Genomic DNA, 15,996 nt, shown 5'->3' with positions numbered 1-15,996 from the left:
CTTTCCCTACTTCCTGTCATCTCTTCTCAGAACAACATTTAAATAGAATTAAAAGCTTTGCACAAGAATACTTGAAATACTTGTAAGTTTGACTGTGTGAGAACCCATTTTACACTTTTGGCAGATTTTCAGGGAAGCTTAGCCCTGTGTTTTGATGYTATGACGTGCTCTGGACCAACAGCGCAGAAACTAAACTTGCACCATCTCTTGGGAACATGGGTTATTAAGATACAAGGGCTAGAGGCTGGGTTCWCTTGTGCTTTGCAAAGAGAGTGTGCCAAGGGGCCCCATCCCACTGTCYTGCATTTAAAAAAATACAGTGTCCAAATTGGGAGGGGAATTTGATGAAGCCATAGTGCAGTACAGGTAAGATAAAACAAAAACAAGTTACAGGAGGAAACATGTTTAAACAGGAAATTAAATTATGAAGTTTAATTATGATAAGAATAATTCACATCCACTCAGACCAGATGCATAAAAAATAAACGTGATCAGTAATTCAGTTTTCAGCTGCCTTTTACAATTGAATATCTTTCTCAGAACCATAAGTTATGTGTGGTATGTTTCTGTTTCAGTGTTGATATGGTTATCAMTTATTAAATTTGGATTTAATTTTCAGTTCTGTTTTACAATTTAGTGTCTTTATGCCCTGGGTAAACACCACTTTTATTAAAAAAAAAATGTTGCTAGGTAGTTGAAAAATTTGAACAAGTTAATTAAAATAAAAAGGCAGCCATTTAATTTGTTTCCTTTTCCTTTTGTTCCTTAGAACTAAATATGTGAAAATAAATATGTATCTATATATTTGAGTTCATGTATGTATAGGTATTGCATATRTATCACATATGTGTGTATGCTACAGCTTTTATGACCAATATGGTGATTACTGTGATGCTTGCTGYTCAGGTGAAATTCTGGAGCAAAACCAGATTTATTTAAATTCCTGTTCTAATAAATAAGTGGTTCCTTTCCCTTCATGGATGGATTTTGATTTTCAGATAATCACAGATATAAGTTTGCATGCTTTGTGATTCAAGAAATCTGATTAGACTGATCAAGCTGCTGCACTTACAAGATAAGAATATTTTAGTATGATTGTAGACAAATCTGCTCTTTTGCTTGACCACATTATCTGTGGTTTATCTTTTCCATCAGCTTCTGCCAGGCATTTTCACCATGATAAATTAAGTAATGGACTATCTAAGGGTAATGCAGGAAAAGATTATTGGCCAAAATACCAGCAGAAGCCTCAGGCTAAAACTAAACCAATTAGAAATGGTTATGATGCATATCCTTCATTAAGGAATGCCTTAATGAAGCCATAAAAAAGTGTTATAAGTGACTGCAATGTGAAACAAGCCTCATTTATCAGATTAGTTTTGGGTGAGGGATGTTATTGTTAATCTAGGCTGTTTCTAAATGGCATCTAATTTCTTTTTCATTCATTTMTATTTTCTTTGTAAACAGTTTTTGTACTTTTTTGTAAAGTAGACATACAGTTTTTCAGAAAACAAAGACAAAACTTCTACACTATGTTTACAGATCAGTTTTCACAGTATTGGGGTTTCAAAACTTCTGACTGCATGTGTGCTTGGATTCATTTCTTCTTTTGGAGAACTCCTCTCATGTAGGTGGCAAATGAGGGAGCTATAACTTTATGATTTTGTTATTTATTATTATTTATTCTATTATAGTTCTATTATATAATCAGTTATCACTGGAACAGATTGACAGAGGAGTTGTGGATGCCCTGTCCCTGGAAGTGTTGAAGGCCAGATGGGGTGAGGCTTTGAGCAGCTTGGTCTAGTGGAAGGCATCCCTGCCTATGGYAGGAGTTTRGAATTAGATGATCCGTAAGGTGTCTTCCACCCCAAACCATTCCATGATTYTATGATCTCTTTCAATTTTGTGGGGCACTTTATTGATTCGATTGATGTGGGTTTTGTTTCAGTCAGAATTGAGGATTTTTTGCTTTTCACATAARACAGTGTGAATTTTCATTCTTTCTAAAAGTTAAATAGCCCACTTCTTTGAGCCTTCACTGTCTGAACTCTTTGGTGGTTGCTTTTCTAATTCCCTACTTGCTGGCCTAGAGGAAATTCYCTTTAGAGCCATTTATGAAGTTACATATGTATTTTTTTTCTTGCACTCATCTCAAACCTTTGTGCARTTTTGGGCACCACAATATAAGGAACAAAGCTACAAGAGTGTCCAGAGGAGGGCAGCAAGCATGGTGAAGGGCCTAGAAGGGAAGCCATATGAGGAGCAGCTGAGGTCACTTGGTCTGTTCAGGCTGGAGGAGACTGAGGGGAGACCTCACTGCAGTCTGCAACTTCCTTGTGAGAGGACGAGAAGGGGCAGACACTGATCTCTTCTCTGTGGTGACCAGAGGAACCTGGTCACAGGACATGAYGGAACAGTATGGAGTTGCGCCAGGGAAGGTTTGGGTTGGATATTAGGAAAGTTTCTTCACCTAGAAAGGTGGTTGGATATTAAAACAGRCTTCCTAGAGAAGTGGTTGTGRCTCCAATCTTRTCAGAGTTCAAGAAGCATTTGGATAATSCTCTCAGGCACTTGGCTTTTGGGGCTGTCCTGTTTTGGACTTAATGATCCTTGTGAGTCTCTTCTGACGTAGGATATTTGATGATATTTGGACATCAACCAAGGTTGTGTTTGAAAGGATATTGTCTTTAGGAGCCTTATTGTCTGATTTGCCATGGGGAAATAAAAAAGTTATTTCTAAAAAATGGGAATAGTATGAAAGAAAGAATATTCAGACTTGAGAAAGAATATTCAGACTTGAAAGACAGAAAGAGAACAAAGGGAGAGAACTGTTCTGAGAAGTAAAGAAGTTGGAAGTAAAATTATGGACGAAAACTGAAGTCAAAACACGAGTGCTTTCATTAATTGTCTTATGGAAGTGAAATTGCATTTTAGTTGGGTTTCCCAGTGACATTAAGCTTATATAATCATTTGGGCATCCTTCTCTCTCAGTAGCTATTGACCTTTGATGACCTGTTCAACAAGGCTTTCAGAAGACCTTTAAGTTGGTACATGTTTTGTGACTATCAGCAGGCAAAGGAATGAATCCCAAACTTTTCCCACCTTTGGCAATTCTTTACTTTTGTCAGCAGCTGAACAGGCACAAAGCTTTGTGTATTGTTTGGCCTGTTGGGAAGTGTGTAGTTGAAAATTAATTAGTGCACGCATTACTCTACAATAACATAGCACTTGCCAGCTCTTGCCTTGGAGTATCKTAGTGGAAGCCTTCAAAGGTACAGAGGTTACTGTGGTGGAAAAATAAGAGAAGAATTATTTGAAATCCATGGTTTCTTGGATTTTATTTCTCAAAGAATTGACTGCTGATGTAGCCAAGACTTGTGAATTCACTCGAAATGTGTAATCCTGTTTTCCTTTTATTTATTTGTTTGTTTATCTGTGGGCTTACTTTTTGTTGCAGTGGTGTGATGAAAGATTCGACTTCCAAGCTAYATTTTTGCAGTGCTTGGCAAAACATGTGCCAAATATTTACTCAGCTGAAATGGACCCTTTGCTGGAGAAACAAGAAGAAATGGTCCAGGCAGCAATACTATATCCCCTGGAATGTTATTTGTTCGGGGAGGACCCAGATACATTCCTCGAGAAACTACAACAGAGTGGATCCTCCCAGCTCTGTGGAAAGGTCTTCAAAGGAGGAGAGACAACATACTCTTGCAGGTGAGAATGAAGGTGTGTTATCATCAGTGTTCCCATCTGAGATAATGCAGCAAAGTGATTTTAATAAAATCTGTTGTGCTGCTAACTAGTCATTGCTTGTGTCATGGAACTTCTTTGCTTAACTGATGGTGGCATTTGTTTCCCATTTCAAACCACTTTTGAGTGAGGAAAATTGCATATGGAAAGAAGGCTCTGGCAGAGAAATGGGAAAGGAAATGGAAAGGATACTAAAAATACTGAAAGCCATTTGTTAAAAGTGTTTTATGATAGGGTATGAATATGCATTCTGTACCTGAGTTGAGGGATASAGTACTCATCCTTTCTATGCCTGAAACAGAATCCCGCGTTTCTGAGTRTCATCAGTCCTTTGCTTAGGCAATAGCTGTGTGACCAATGGTAATTTTTTCACCTGTTTTTTCTCATACTGGAGTACATTAAAGGTSGAAGCTCATTGATTTGATGAAATTAATTTTATTAATTCCTATTAATACAAATACAGTAATGAGTATCATTAATAAAATGTATTAATATTAAAAAGTCAGCAGCTTTTGAGGTGAATGTAAAGATTGAAGTTGTGCTGGCAATTCACGAGCATTAATATGATGCTACTGTTATCGATTATTCTGTTTTTCAGTTTACTTTAAAAGCCAAATTTTAATCAGAAATACTGAAAGAATATTATTAAGGATGCAAAATATTATGAGTAAACAATCCATCCCTTAGAATTTAGGAACTGTCAAAATGAAAGGTCTCTATAAACTTTGTTTATGAATTACACTGTCAAGTTTTAATTACATACTCTTCAGCCTTTTCTAGGAATGAGTTTGTGTTGTGTATGAAAGGAGGAAAGGTCTTTGAAGAAGTCCTTCATGTGTACTAGGAAGTGCATAGTGAGTGTGACAGTTGTACAAAAGAAAAAGCTGCTCAAGGCAGTTCACTGCTGCTGGAACAGGAATAATTCTCTTCCTGCCTCTGCAGAGTTCGTGTATGGTAGCAGGCAAAAAGACAAAGCTGAATGTCTCAGAGTTTGTCTCGTTCTTGTTTTTTTGAGTTCCAGTCTTGCAAAAATGTGGTACTRTTTATACAAGGTGCTGTATATACTACTGCAACTGAAGCTAGCYTGCTTTAGGCTTCTAAAATGCTAAAAATAAGATACTTTGAAGTATTAAAATCTAAACATCTTGAATTGAGTAATCAAATATAGCAGGCACTTTTGGCTTAATTTTTTTTTAATTCACCTTTCAGTGGATTTATGGTAATAAATGAATGTTACTGAAGTATTAAACTATTGAGTTGATTATAATAATCTGAAGATTTGAAAGGAAGTTATTTYTGTAATCAGAATTACCATGGTATTTTAGTTGTAAAAGAGGCTTGAACTAAAARTTGAACAATGKTAYAAAGTAAAAAAATCATATGTTGTCSTTTAGCACCTGTCRTTCACATTTTGCATAGAATAAAACAGCATTTAAAGAAAAAGGTGACCATGTTTTAAGGAAAAAAGGCAATATTAAAAAAGTATTTTTGTGGAACATAGGAAGAATGTAARTAGATTGCCCATGAGTGTCATTCCAGATTTTCAGATATTTAAGTGCATGAGTGAAACTAAAGTTAAATTTCAARGTATGTATTCCTAGTTCATTCAATAAAGGAATTATTTTCAGATTTCAACTTCCAACTGTTTTAGAAGTTAGAAACATAACCTAGCAGAAGTGTAGCAAGAGTTTAATTGGCAAACTGACTACAGATGTTAGAAACAATAATAAAGGTTAATTCAGAAGCCTCACTGGTTTTAAAAGCTGCTTATTCTTAGCAAAACCAGAAAAAGACAGCAGTAAGTTTTGAAAGTGGAAATTGAGCGTATTTTTSACAGAATTTCATATAAAAAGTTTGAGTACATGGTTCAAGCACAACACGACTGGCTACTCCATGTCACAGAAAGGAGATAAAAGTCAATATTTTCATAGATTGAATCTGTTGTTGAACTTAATTTTTCTTTTTTTTTTTCAGAGCAGCATTTTCTTTCCATGTGTTTGTTTTAGAAAGTTTTCCACTTACCATTTTTGTTGCAGAGACTGTGCAGTTGATCCAACTTGTGTGCTCTGTATTGACTGCTTCCAGAATAGCATTCACAAGAACCACCGGTACAAGGTAGGAAAATCTTATTTTAACAAATGGTCCTTGTAGCTTTAAAGAAGTTCTTCTGAGGCTATACTAAACTGTATATATACCATTAGTAATTTTATTATTAAAAAAAATCTGGGATTTATTAATTACTTCATCTCTCTCGTGTTTGTAACTATGTAAAACTTCTTCTAAGAACAGCAAGTTCCTAATTGAAGAACCAAAAGATGGAGGAGTAAGAAGTACATGAATGCATACAGAGTCATTCTCTTTGGCAATTTCATGCAAGTGTAGGTCAGAGCAAAGAGCTGTGGCTGAAAATGACAGTTGTGTCCTGAGTCACAGTCGGTGCTGTAGGGAAAGGAGTGTGAAAACCCAGGGAAAGCAGACAGGAATGATTACAGAGCAGTTTGGAACCACAGCTGGACTGAGAAGCTGTTGTCATTTCCCTGTTTTTTAGTAAATTTTTCAGGAAAAACGTCAGTTATAGAAATAGGTAGTTGGATGGGAGCAGATTTGTAGCATTTTCAGCTGATGAATACAGGGATATGCTCTTTATAGATTCATAGAATAATTTATGTTGGAAGAGACCTGAGGAGGTCACCTAGTCCAGCCTCCTGCTCAAAGCATATCTAATTAGATCAGGTAATTTTAAAATGTTTGAAGTAAATAACAAATCTTTAATGTCTTTTTATTGGGTCACTGAGTTTTTTTAGAATTATTTCAAGAGTAGGGTTTGGAGGAAGCTAAGGATTATTGTTTTTGCCTGAGTTTTGTCTGAACTTTTTACAAAATGGAGGGTCAGAGTTTGTACTCTTCTGAAAGTGCAATGTGAAGGTAAAGTTATAAGAATGTATCTAGATGCTGACCATGCAATCTTTTCTTTGGTTAGAACTAGAGGTGGTACTAAATGTCTGTTTAATATGCCCATTTTTTTAGATGTTATTTTCTAACTTTATGAAGTAATTTTAAAGGAGGCATTAAACAGCTTGCTGTAATTTTTTGAATAAACCCAGAAATAATTATTTTGCTGTTTATGAAACACTCATAGGTCACAGGTTTTTTCACTTACTTTCAAGTTAAATTTATTTAGGACTTGCATACCTTTTTGTAGCAGCAACTGTATTTCCTCCTTTATTTTCTGCTCAAAAAGTTTGCCTTTTACCCCTCTTCTCTGGTAAGTCTCCTTTTATCTGAAAAAAGAGAAGTTGTGGTAAATCCATTGGCTATGCAGTGACTCTTCTGTTTTTTAGGTAGGTGTTTATACTTGTGTTTGATTTAAATAATGCACATTTCTGTTTTCCTTTTTATGTGCATATTTCATGACTGAAATACATGGTTTCTCCAGATGCATAGCTCCACTGGGGGTGGATTTTGTGACTGTGGAGATACAGAGGCATGGAAAGCTGGACCACTGTGYACTAAACATGAGCCTGGAGCATCAAGTTCTCCAAAAGAAGTAAGAATAATGCTTAAAGTGAAATGAATAAATATTGTAAATGCTACCTTCTTATTTTAAAAAGTGATTRTTGCTGTATATGAATGTATATGTATTGTATAACTTACAGAACAGATTCAGTCAAGTTGAATCAACTTGTTGAATCAACTAATTTTTCTGGTCAAGGTGTTTTGGTGTTTCTGGTCAAYGTCCTTTGGTTTATTTCCTTTTTGTTTCGTGGCAGTTTCATCTACCTGTCTTSTGCGCTTGAGTCTTTCATTTTGAATGAAAATTGCAGTCCGTTGTTCTTTTCTTTGCAAAGTGTATTACTCAGTTCTTATTTACAAATAATTGGTTTCCCAGTGGTTAGTAATTATTTAGAAGTAGTACTTGATTTCTCTTTTCTACATTACTGCATTACTGAACAATTTTTTTTTTGTCAGTTATTTCTGGTGTGTGATCTTTCACTATGACTGAAAAAAAGTTTCTGTGCCTTGACATGAACCTCATACAAGGAAATATTACCAATTTCATACTGAAAATATTACCAATTTTACCTAGAAGGCTGCTTCGCTCTTGTTTAAATCATATTGTCCAAATTCTGTGGACTTTTTTTCTAAATGACATTCAAGCAAACCTTGGTTGCATTCAGGAGTCATCAACATTTTGTTTGTTTGGAGGAACATGAACTGCTCAGAATATTCTTCAAGGTGTTTGTATACAATGGAGGTAAGGTTAAAGGTTAGATCATATCAGTAGAAACTGCACTTGGTTTTCAGTTTGAGTGAGAACTGTAATTACACTTGTGATCATAAGGAAACAGGAAGCCTCCCGTGCTTCTTCRAGTAATACTTCTCTTTCAATCTCTGATAAGGTCTTTGGTTGGCTTGCAGTGAATTTGTTTGATCATCACTTCTGTGATGGAGCTGTATAAGTCCAAAGCTGTGTTACAACTTCCTGTCAAATAAACTGGAGCAKAGCTACAATAAGTGCTACTTGAGAGTTGTGAATGATAGAAAACATATAATTAGACAATTACTTGAATTTGATGAAGTGGAAGGCTGCTTATTAGTTCTTYGTTGTAAATATATGTAGCTATTACGTAATCAGTATATGCAGACTCTCTAACAGGGTRCAAGTATGATCACAACAATAATGCAATGCATGAGCATATTAATAAAAACTCTGTGTAGCTATTTGAAAGATTACACTGCATGACCATCTTTCTTTTTTAATGAAAGACTTATCTGTCATGGATTCTCTATGCCAAAGGGCTTGTGAGTGTTTGGATTATCTTATAGTTTGTCCTCTGTTTTGAGAATCAAGAACTTTCATATTTGAGGAATTTTCTCAGCGTAAAGTGCTTATTAAAAGAAATGAGCGGCAAAATACATTTGGTAGAGATATCTTGCATATTCCTTTTGCAGCATGTTTTCTGATAGGGCAGAAGTTTATCCTGTGCCTGTCAAACAAAAAGACAAAAAGCAGGCTTTTCTGGATGATCCTGACCAGTATTCTTTAATTACTCTGCAGAGAATAAGTAATTTTAGAATCCCCACTCAGGGCTTTTAAGAATTAGCCATTTCCTACTGATTCCAAAAGAATGTCTTCCAAATGCCAGAAATACAAAAATCTTTTTGCCTAAACATATCCTTAAAGCCAGTTTGCCTGAAAATTCATGTGTGAGATAAGAGAACAAGCTCTATTGTTTCTTTTTTCTTAACATACATGACGGCTTAAAAAGYCAAACTGACCCCTGACATGTACATTCATAGTTACCAAGATCTACAAGCATATCCAGACTTAAGTATGTACACTTAGTGATAGTTATAGACCATGATTCCATTGATAGACATTTTTAGATTCTGTATATGACTCTAAATTACTGTTCTGATGCTTATCAGGTCAGAAAACTGTCACTCATGTTAACACATTTTTATTTCTTTCATTACATTTTTAGCTTCACCATCTTATCTAATTACTCAACATAAGTTTGCTTTCTAAAAAGAATCTGCGTAATAAATCAATTACAGTAATATTTATCCATTTAATAATTTTTGAAAATGTGGTTCTAAGCTGTGTTAAACAACATCATTCCTTCTGTTCTTTGATATTTAATTTATGCAAGATTACATATTGCAGAAATGAGTGCCCTTTATACTTTGGGATTCAAAGTCACACATGAAAAGCTTTATCCCTGGAAAGCATCTGTGTTTTTAATCTTTTTTTCATTGTAGCAAAAACCTACCTATTCAGATTTTTTTGGCAGTTTGAGTGAACCTAAAGGTATAGGAAACTTTGTGCAATTACAGCTTCTGTTTCAGTGTCATGTTTATATATGAAATTACTGGATTTGGTTATGTTACCATTAAAAACCACATTCTATACCATTTCTTTATGTGTACGTTGAAGGTAGTATGTGGTCAAGGTCATCAGGGCCCTTAGATTAAAGCCCTCCTTTCATACAGCGTCATTGCAGCRTATCCGCATCCTGTAGCTGAATATTGATTGCTTCATTCTTAGGTGCAGATCTGGTAATGATTTTCTTTGGTAATGATTCTCTTTACTTAAAAGCTTAATTTATCTCCTGCTTCAATGTTTGTAAAAATGATTAATAATGTTACATGATGTAGACAACTCACTTGATAGGCTTTATCTGTGTGGATGAAAACTGTGCCAGTTCACAGGGRTATTTTGAATGATTTCTGAAATGATCTCTGAAAAGAACAGAGGGTTCTTTAATTGTTTGTGTTTGATTGTTGCAATTTTTTAACCGAATACCCTCACAAAAAAAAGAAAAGCAATGCAGGGGAAGAATCTCAGTTTGCATGACAAGCTTTTAATATCTATGGGTGTGCAGAAAGCTGTTAAACAGCATTTTTGAATGCAAGTTTAAAAAAAAAAGGTGAAGCTTTCTAATGCTTTTGATGTGGCCTTTCGTAGTCTAGTCCTACATAAAACATGGATGCCTGAAGAAATGTAGATGAAACTGTTGGGCTACTGAGAGCCCTTGGGATGAAATAACTTTGAAAAAACCATATTAGGTGAGGTTAATTTGCTTGAAAATCATGACAAGGATAATTTCCCGAAACAAATGTAATAGTAAGTCACTCTAGCAACAACCCCCTTTTAATTTTTTTCAGGTTCTCTTCTGTATTAATTTTATCTCATGTTTTACAGAATTCTGAATGTCAGTTGAATGAAGAAATTATGGAACATTCTAGGAGGGTGTTTCCCTCTGTGATAAGATACATTGTAGATATGCTTATCTGGGAGGAAGACAAGGAGCTACCTCCGGAGCTCACTGTTAGGTAGGGAGTWTTTCCAATTTCTCTTCAAGGTATTACCAACTTGGATTCTAATTTTGCCTGGAGCTGGTTGCCCAGAGTGTTGGTGGGTGCACCATCCCTGGAAACATTCAAGGCCAGGTTGGATGGGGCTCTGAGAAACCTGATCCAATTGAAGATGTCCCTGCTCATTGTAGGGGGGCTGGACTAGATGAACTTTAAAGGTTTGTTCCRACTCACACCATTCYATGATTCTATGAAAATGGAAAAAGGCTGTGTATCACATTGCAAAACAAATGGGTTCATAAAACAGCAGAGAAGGGAAATAATAAGAGAATATCTAATAACTTAAAAACTTCTTTTTTGTACTTGATAAATGGTTTCTGTGTTGTTTTCTGGTACAGATGGTGGGGATGGTGCCATTAGCATGAAGAATTGCTTGATTTACTTAGTAACTTTTTWTTTAAATTTGGCATTTTCTCAAGATATCAAATAAGCTGTTGCTTGTATTCAATAGGACACTATTTATGATTTTACTTTCATTTGTATGATGATATGCTACCTTTTTCCCTGCAGAGAGAAGGTAGACAGCTACTACTGTGTCCTTTTCAATGATGAGCACCATTCTTATGATCATGTCATCTACAGCCTGCAAAGGGCACTTGGCTGTGAACTTGGTGAAGCCCAGTTGCATACGACTGCCATAGATAAAGAGGTGAGTGCTTTTAGGATGTTGGAAAGTCACCTTTTGATCGTTAACAGTAACTACTACAGTCACTTCGTCATAGAATCTTTGTTTCTGGCTGCTGGAGCTTGAGGAGAGAAAGGTGCATTGCTGAGCAGCTCTTAGTCAACGCTTGTTTCTCAGGTGTGGAGGACTTGTTTAGGAAGCACTTATCTCTGGTTTCTTGTGAGTGGAATTTGAGTTTTAGCCTGTTCTTGGCTCTACTGAAAGAACTAAACCCAGGCTTACAATATATCCTRCTATTTCATGTACTTCGTGCTAGGAGGAAATTTATATGGTTTGTATGTAAATTATTCTACAGAAATCTCTCTCATCTATTTTAATGTGTACCTGAATTTTCCTTTTTTAATAATATTAAGATACCCAGACTTTACTTAGTTGTTGTGTTTTTAATTTAAGTAGCTTTTTTTTTAGTTACGTTTATTTTTGTTTGCTTCTAGATGTTTAATAGCACAGTGAGTGATGTTTGGCACCGTATTTCTATTACGTATAAAAAACATAGCAAGTATCATACTTGTGGCATTTTGGGTTTGCTTTGCAYTGGTCTCATGCTCAATATTTTCTTAAACAGGGTCGTCGAGCTGTTAAGGCAGGACAGTATGCCTCTTGCCAGGAAGCAAAAGAAGAAATTAAGGTAACTTCCTRAAGTATTTTTCACATAAAGAATCATTCCATACCAACCTAATTAGTATTAATACTGAGCACTTCTGTGTTTGCTGTACAGTCTTAAGCTTAGTACTCCCATGGTTTTGTAACTTGCCTGTGAACTTTCTGAATTATACCACCACATTTGAGATACATAGATATCTTCAGGTAAAAAATCAAACTGTTCTCTTTGCTTTTCATGGGAGAGATGGTGGGTGGTGAAATAAATAGTGAAATCAAAGTTATCTTTATTTAATATGTACTAATATTTACCTGACTCCTAGAGGCATTCTGAAAATGTTTCTCAACGACCACTCCATGTGGAGGTTCTGCATGCTGATGTTATGGCACACCAGAGATTTGCCTTGCGCCTTGGTTCTTGGCTGAACAAGCTCATGAGCTATTCAAGTAAGCATTACTGGCTTTTGTTACAAAAGTGCCATGTCAGTATTTGAATGAATTTAGCAGTGTTTTATATGATATTCCCTTAATTAAAATAATTCYATGTTCTTCCTAATTAAAAAATAAATAATGCAGTAGCATGGGTGCTGATATTCATTAGTGAGGTTATGAATAACAGTACTTTTTTGTTCCTGCTTGTTCAAATAAATGTGTTTCCCTGATTGAATACTGTCTCAAAGTTKTATTATTTTCACTTTCAACATCACACACACTCAGTGAGTGACTCCTTTATCTAAAAGCTGCCCTCCTTAGGGCTGGTGAAAAGCCGCCRAGCATCTCTGTCAGTGAAAACATACATCCTCTGCTTAAATTAATTTGTGCTTCAGATTTGATAGCTGTGATTCATTAGCAAGTGTCAAGAAAACAAGCAAATTAAAATCTTAATTAAAAAAATTGGCCAGGAGTGGAAAGTCTGTTTGAAGCTTCCAAACTTTGTTCTAATGTTTGATGATGCTTTTAAAGATTTTTAAATCAATGTACTTTTGACTTGTAACTTTTTTTTTCATGCCTGTTTTGTGATGCTAGAGCCATTATAAAATTTCTCCACACAGTACAAATAAGGATTTATTAAGCTCTACTCATTCCTTATCCTCTGTCTTGATAGGTAAATCAGGTAGTCCACTTTGGCCCCTTTGTAAGCTTTGTCAATAGAGCTTTGTCAGAGTTTCTAGTGGAAGTTTGATTTTTATCCTGATAAGTTAACAGATACTTTTTTATATGTTTTTGGAGTGTCTTTTAARTACAAAGATTGAAGTCAAACATTCTTGCTTTTCTTCTGGATTATATACAGAGAGGCTTTGTGAGCCTGATCTTCTGTTTTTAACTGGAACTTTCTTGTGGTCTGGTGGTTCCTGTTCTTTTCATGGTTTTTGTTTCCAGTGGTAGAGCATGGATCAAGAAACATTTAATACTGTTTATTTCCAAGTTGTCAGGAATTTGATTCATGAGTTTTTTTCACTTGTCTGTTTCAAATTAGTGACATAAGGCCTCCTTTTTTAAAACTGTGGGTGACTGTGATACGTTGATCCCCAAAACTCCTTCAAGTACTGTGTTTACTGATAGGTGCAAGAAAATATAAAAATCGCTGAAATTCTATGGAAGACTGACTTTCAAGGCCTGAGGCAGTGACCAGCACAGACTTGCATTTCTGTGCTGACCCTTTATGGATCTGCTTTGCAAAGCTGTCTAAATTATTTTCATTTTAAAAAACTCTTCTGTAACATGGAATTTATTAAATTAAGTAGGTAAGAATTATAGGAAGAAATTAGTAAGGTGAAGGGTACATGGGAGTATGTTCATTGACARAAAATATTAAGAGCAATTCTTACTGAACTGCCTTCGTTTTTTCTTCTTTTAAGGGACAGAATTGTGTAATTCTAATTTTCTTATGTCATATAATTTAATTGTTGAAACATTCTTGTACAAATGAGTAGTTTCATCCCTGCAGGTGACTTTCGCCAGATCTTTTGTCAAATATGTCTCAAAGAAGAAGCTGGATCTGAAAAGCCATGCTTTATAAGCAAGTTGATGCTATGGGATGCAAAACTTCATAAAGGTTCGTGTATCCATATTGTTATAAACTGAAGAGGCAAATCAATTTTTCATGTCTGCAACATATAGATAAAAGTGAGTGCTAAGCATGTAGAATTGCATTTCTGCATGATTTTTATATTACGGGGTTTATACAACCTTAATTTTTATAGCTGAACTGATTTATATTTTGGGTATGTATTTGCCCCCTCAATTTTTTCTGCGTTAYGTATCTTGAAGATTCTTTTTACAAAATTCAACCTGATAGTGAGTGACTTATGCTCACCATGTGTTTTAAATACATAACAATAAATGTTAAAAGCAAAAAAAAAAWTATAACTTTGTTTATATACTCCATAATAATTTCAAGACTTTTAATGAGTTTTTATTATAGTTCTGTAATTGATTCCTTTCTTCCATATAAAGTTGCATCTTGGTGCAACAAAGTGACATGCATTGTATTGGCTTTGCAGGRGCAAGGAAGGTTCTTCATGAACTTATCTTCAGTAGTTTTTTCATGGAAATGGAATACAAAAAACTTTTTGCTGTGGAATTTGTGAAGGTAAATGGTTATTTAGTTTTTATGCTATGAATTTGTGCTAGTTTTATGAAATTTTCCCCTAGACTGAAAATTTTTTCGATATAAATAATGAATTTTTAACAAGCAGAGCTTCRATAACTAGCTCAGCCTTTATGGAGTGCAGTTAATTAATTGCCATGTCACTGGTTGTTCCTTAGAATCATGTAGGRATGTGCTCGTTTGAATCATGTAGGGATATGCCTTATTTTATTGTTCTGTGTATCTTTTGACATGCCACATGAACTGCAACTAAAATTGGCCTTCCTTCTTGAAAATTAGATACAATAATAGGTACAATAATTAGATACAATAATTAGATAAATAATTGCTTTAGGGTGAGATTTTTTAATTCTGATAAAATGATTATTATACTTCATGATTTTCTCTGGATTGAAACAAAGCAAACAAAGACATGCATTACTCATTGTACGTCTTTTACAGACAGCTGCTGAGYAATATCCATGCAGTTCACCACAGGAGGAAGACTTGTTTTATCAGTTAATGTCTGTGGAATTTTTTTCAAATATTTAATATTTTTTCTGGAGAATAATGATTGTAGGAGAAAAAAATTTTGGTTACAATCTGGCAGATGAGTTAAATTTTTCCTTCAGTATTCAGACAGTGGGGCTATAGTGAATTGCTTTGGTGCATTGAGGACATTGTGCCAATTTTATTGGAGTTGCTTCTATTACGTGGGAGAAACACAYTGAGATGTAATTCTTGTAAATAAAAAAGTAAGCAAATGTTAATAAAAGTGTTTTATGTCCCSAATATTCTCTTTTTCTAGTATTACAAGGCATTGCAGAAAGAGTACATCAATGATGATCATGACAGAGTTCTCTCTGTGACRGCACTCTCAGTTCAGATGTTCACCGTACCTACTCTGGTATGTACAGCCTGTCTCTGTTAGAGGTGTAAAATGACTTTGAGAATTGCTAGCAGTGCCACCTTTTCAGATAGTTGTGTTTGTTTGGGAATCTTCATGCATTGCTGAGCTGAAAATGAATGATTTGGAGATCTTTCAAGGCCAATATGAAAACAGGAGCTTGAGTTGATGTGAAGATTCCTTACAGAGCATAGACAGAATGCAGATAAGTTCTTGGCATTAACTTTGTGTATTTATTTGTTGTTCACATTTACCTTCCTCTGTGACTTTAAGAACAGGGTAAGGGGTAAAAGATGGTTAAAAATCTTTTTGTGGGGGTGAAATATTTTAAATCGTATTGGGGGGAAGTATATCTATGAACTTTAAAGGTTATATGTTTMGTGGCTGAAGTACTAATGTAAAAATTCTTTTCATTCTTTCTTTATGTGATATTTCAAGAAAAAAAATAGCATATCCGTTATATAGATGCTGTCAGATGGTAGCAGTTGTGTTCCTATATGATAMATGCTGTGGGAGATGTTTTGGGGTTTCTTTTAAAGTAATTTGTAATCAGAAGATTGGATTCAAAGGAAAAARTATTTT

The 15,996-nt window shown here is 35.0% G+C and overlaps 1 protein-coding gene across 1 annotated transcript in view; it reads left to right on the top strand.

Moving 5' to 3' along the window:
* Positions 1–3,447: 3,447 nt before the first annotated feature.
* The window catches only part of UBR1 (ubiquitin protein ligase E3 component n-recognin 1), a 51,439-nt gene continuing 38,890 nt past the window's right edge, over positions 3,448–15,996 (top strand). Inside the window, exons 1-10 of the mRNA XM_057366199.1 lie at positions 3,448–3,717; positions 5,790–5,868; positions 7,190–7,300; positions 10,460–10,590; positions 11,143–11,281; positions 11,883–11,945; positions 12,241–12,364; positions 13,866–13,973; positions 14,422–14,510; positions 15,316–15,414. Coding sequence (XP_057222182.1) covers positions 3,542–3,717; positions 5,790–5,868; positions 7,190–7,300; positions 10,460–10,590; positions 11,143–11,281; positions 11,883–11,945; positions 12,241–12,364; positions 13,866–13,973; positions 14,422–14,510; positions 15,316–15,414 — 1,119 coding nt within the window. The 5' untranslated portion in view covers positions 3,448–3,541. The remainder of the gene's footprint in view (positions 3,718–5,789; positions 5,869–7,189; positions 7,301–10,459; positions 10,591–11,142; positions 11,282–11,882; positions 11,946–12,240; positions 12,365–13,865; positions 13,974–14,421; positions 14,511–15,315; positions 15,415–15,996) is intronic.

The sequence above is a fragment of the Malurus melanocephalus genome, unplaced genomic scaffold, assembly GCF_030028575.1.
Source record: "Malurus melanocephalus ecotype Western Australia unplaced genomic scaffold, MMel_1.1 scaffold_2, whole genome shotgun sequence".
Lineage (NCBI taxonomy): Eukaryota > Metazoa > Chordata > Aves > Passeriformes > Maluridae > Malurus > Malurus melanocephalus.
The sequence above is the reverse complement of the archived record's forward strand: the minus strand, read 5'-3'. Positions and strand labels throughout refer to the sequence as shown.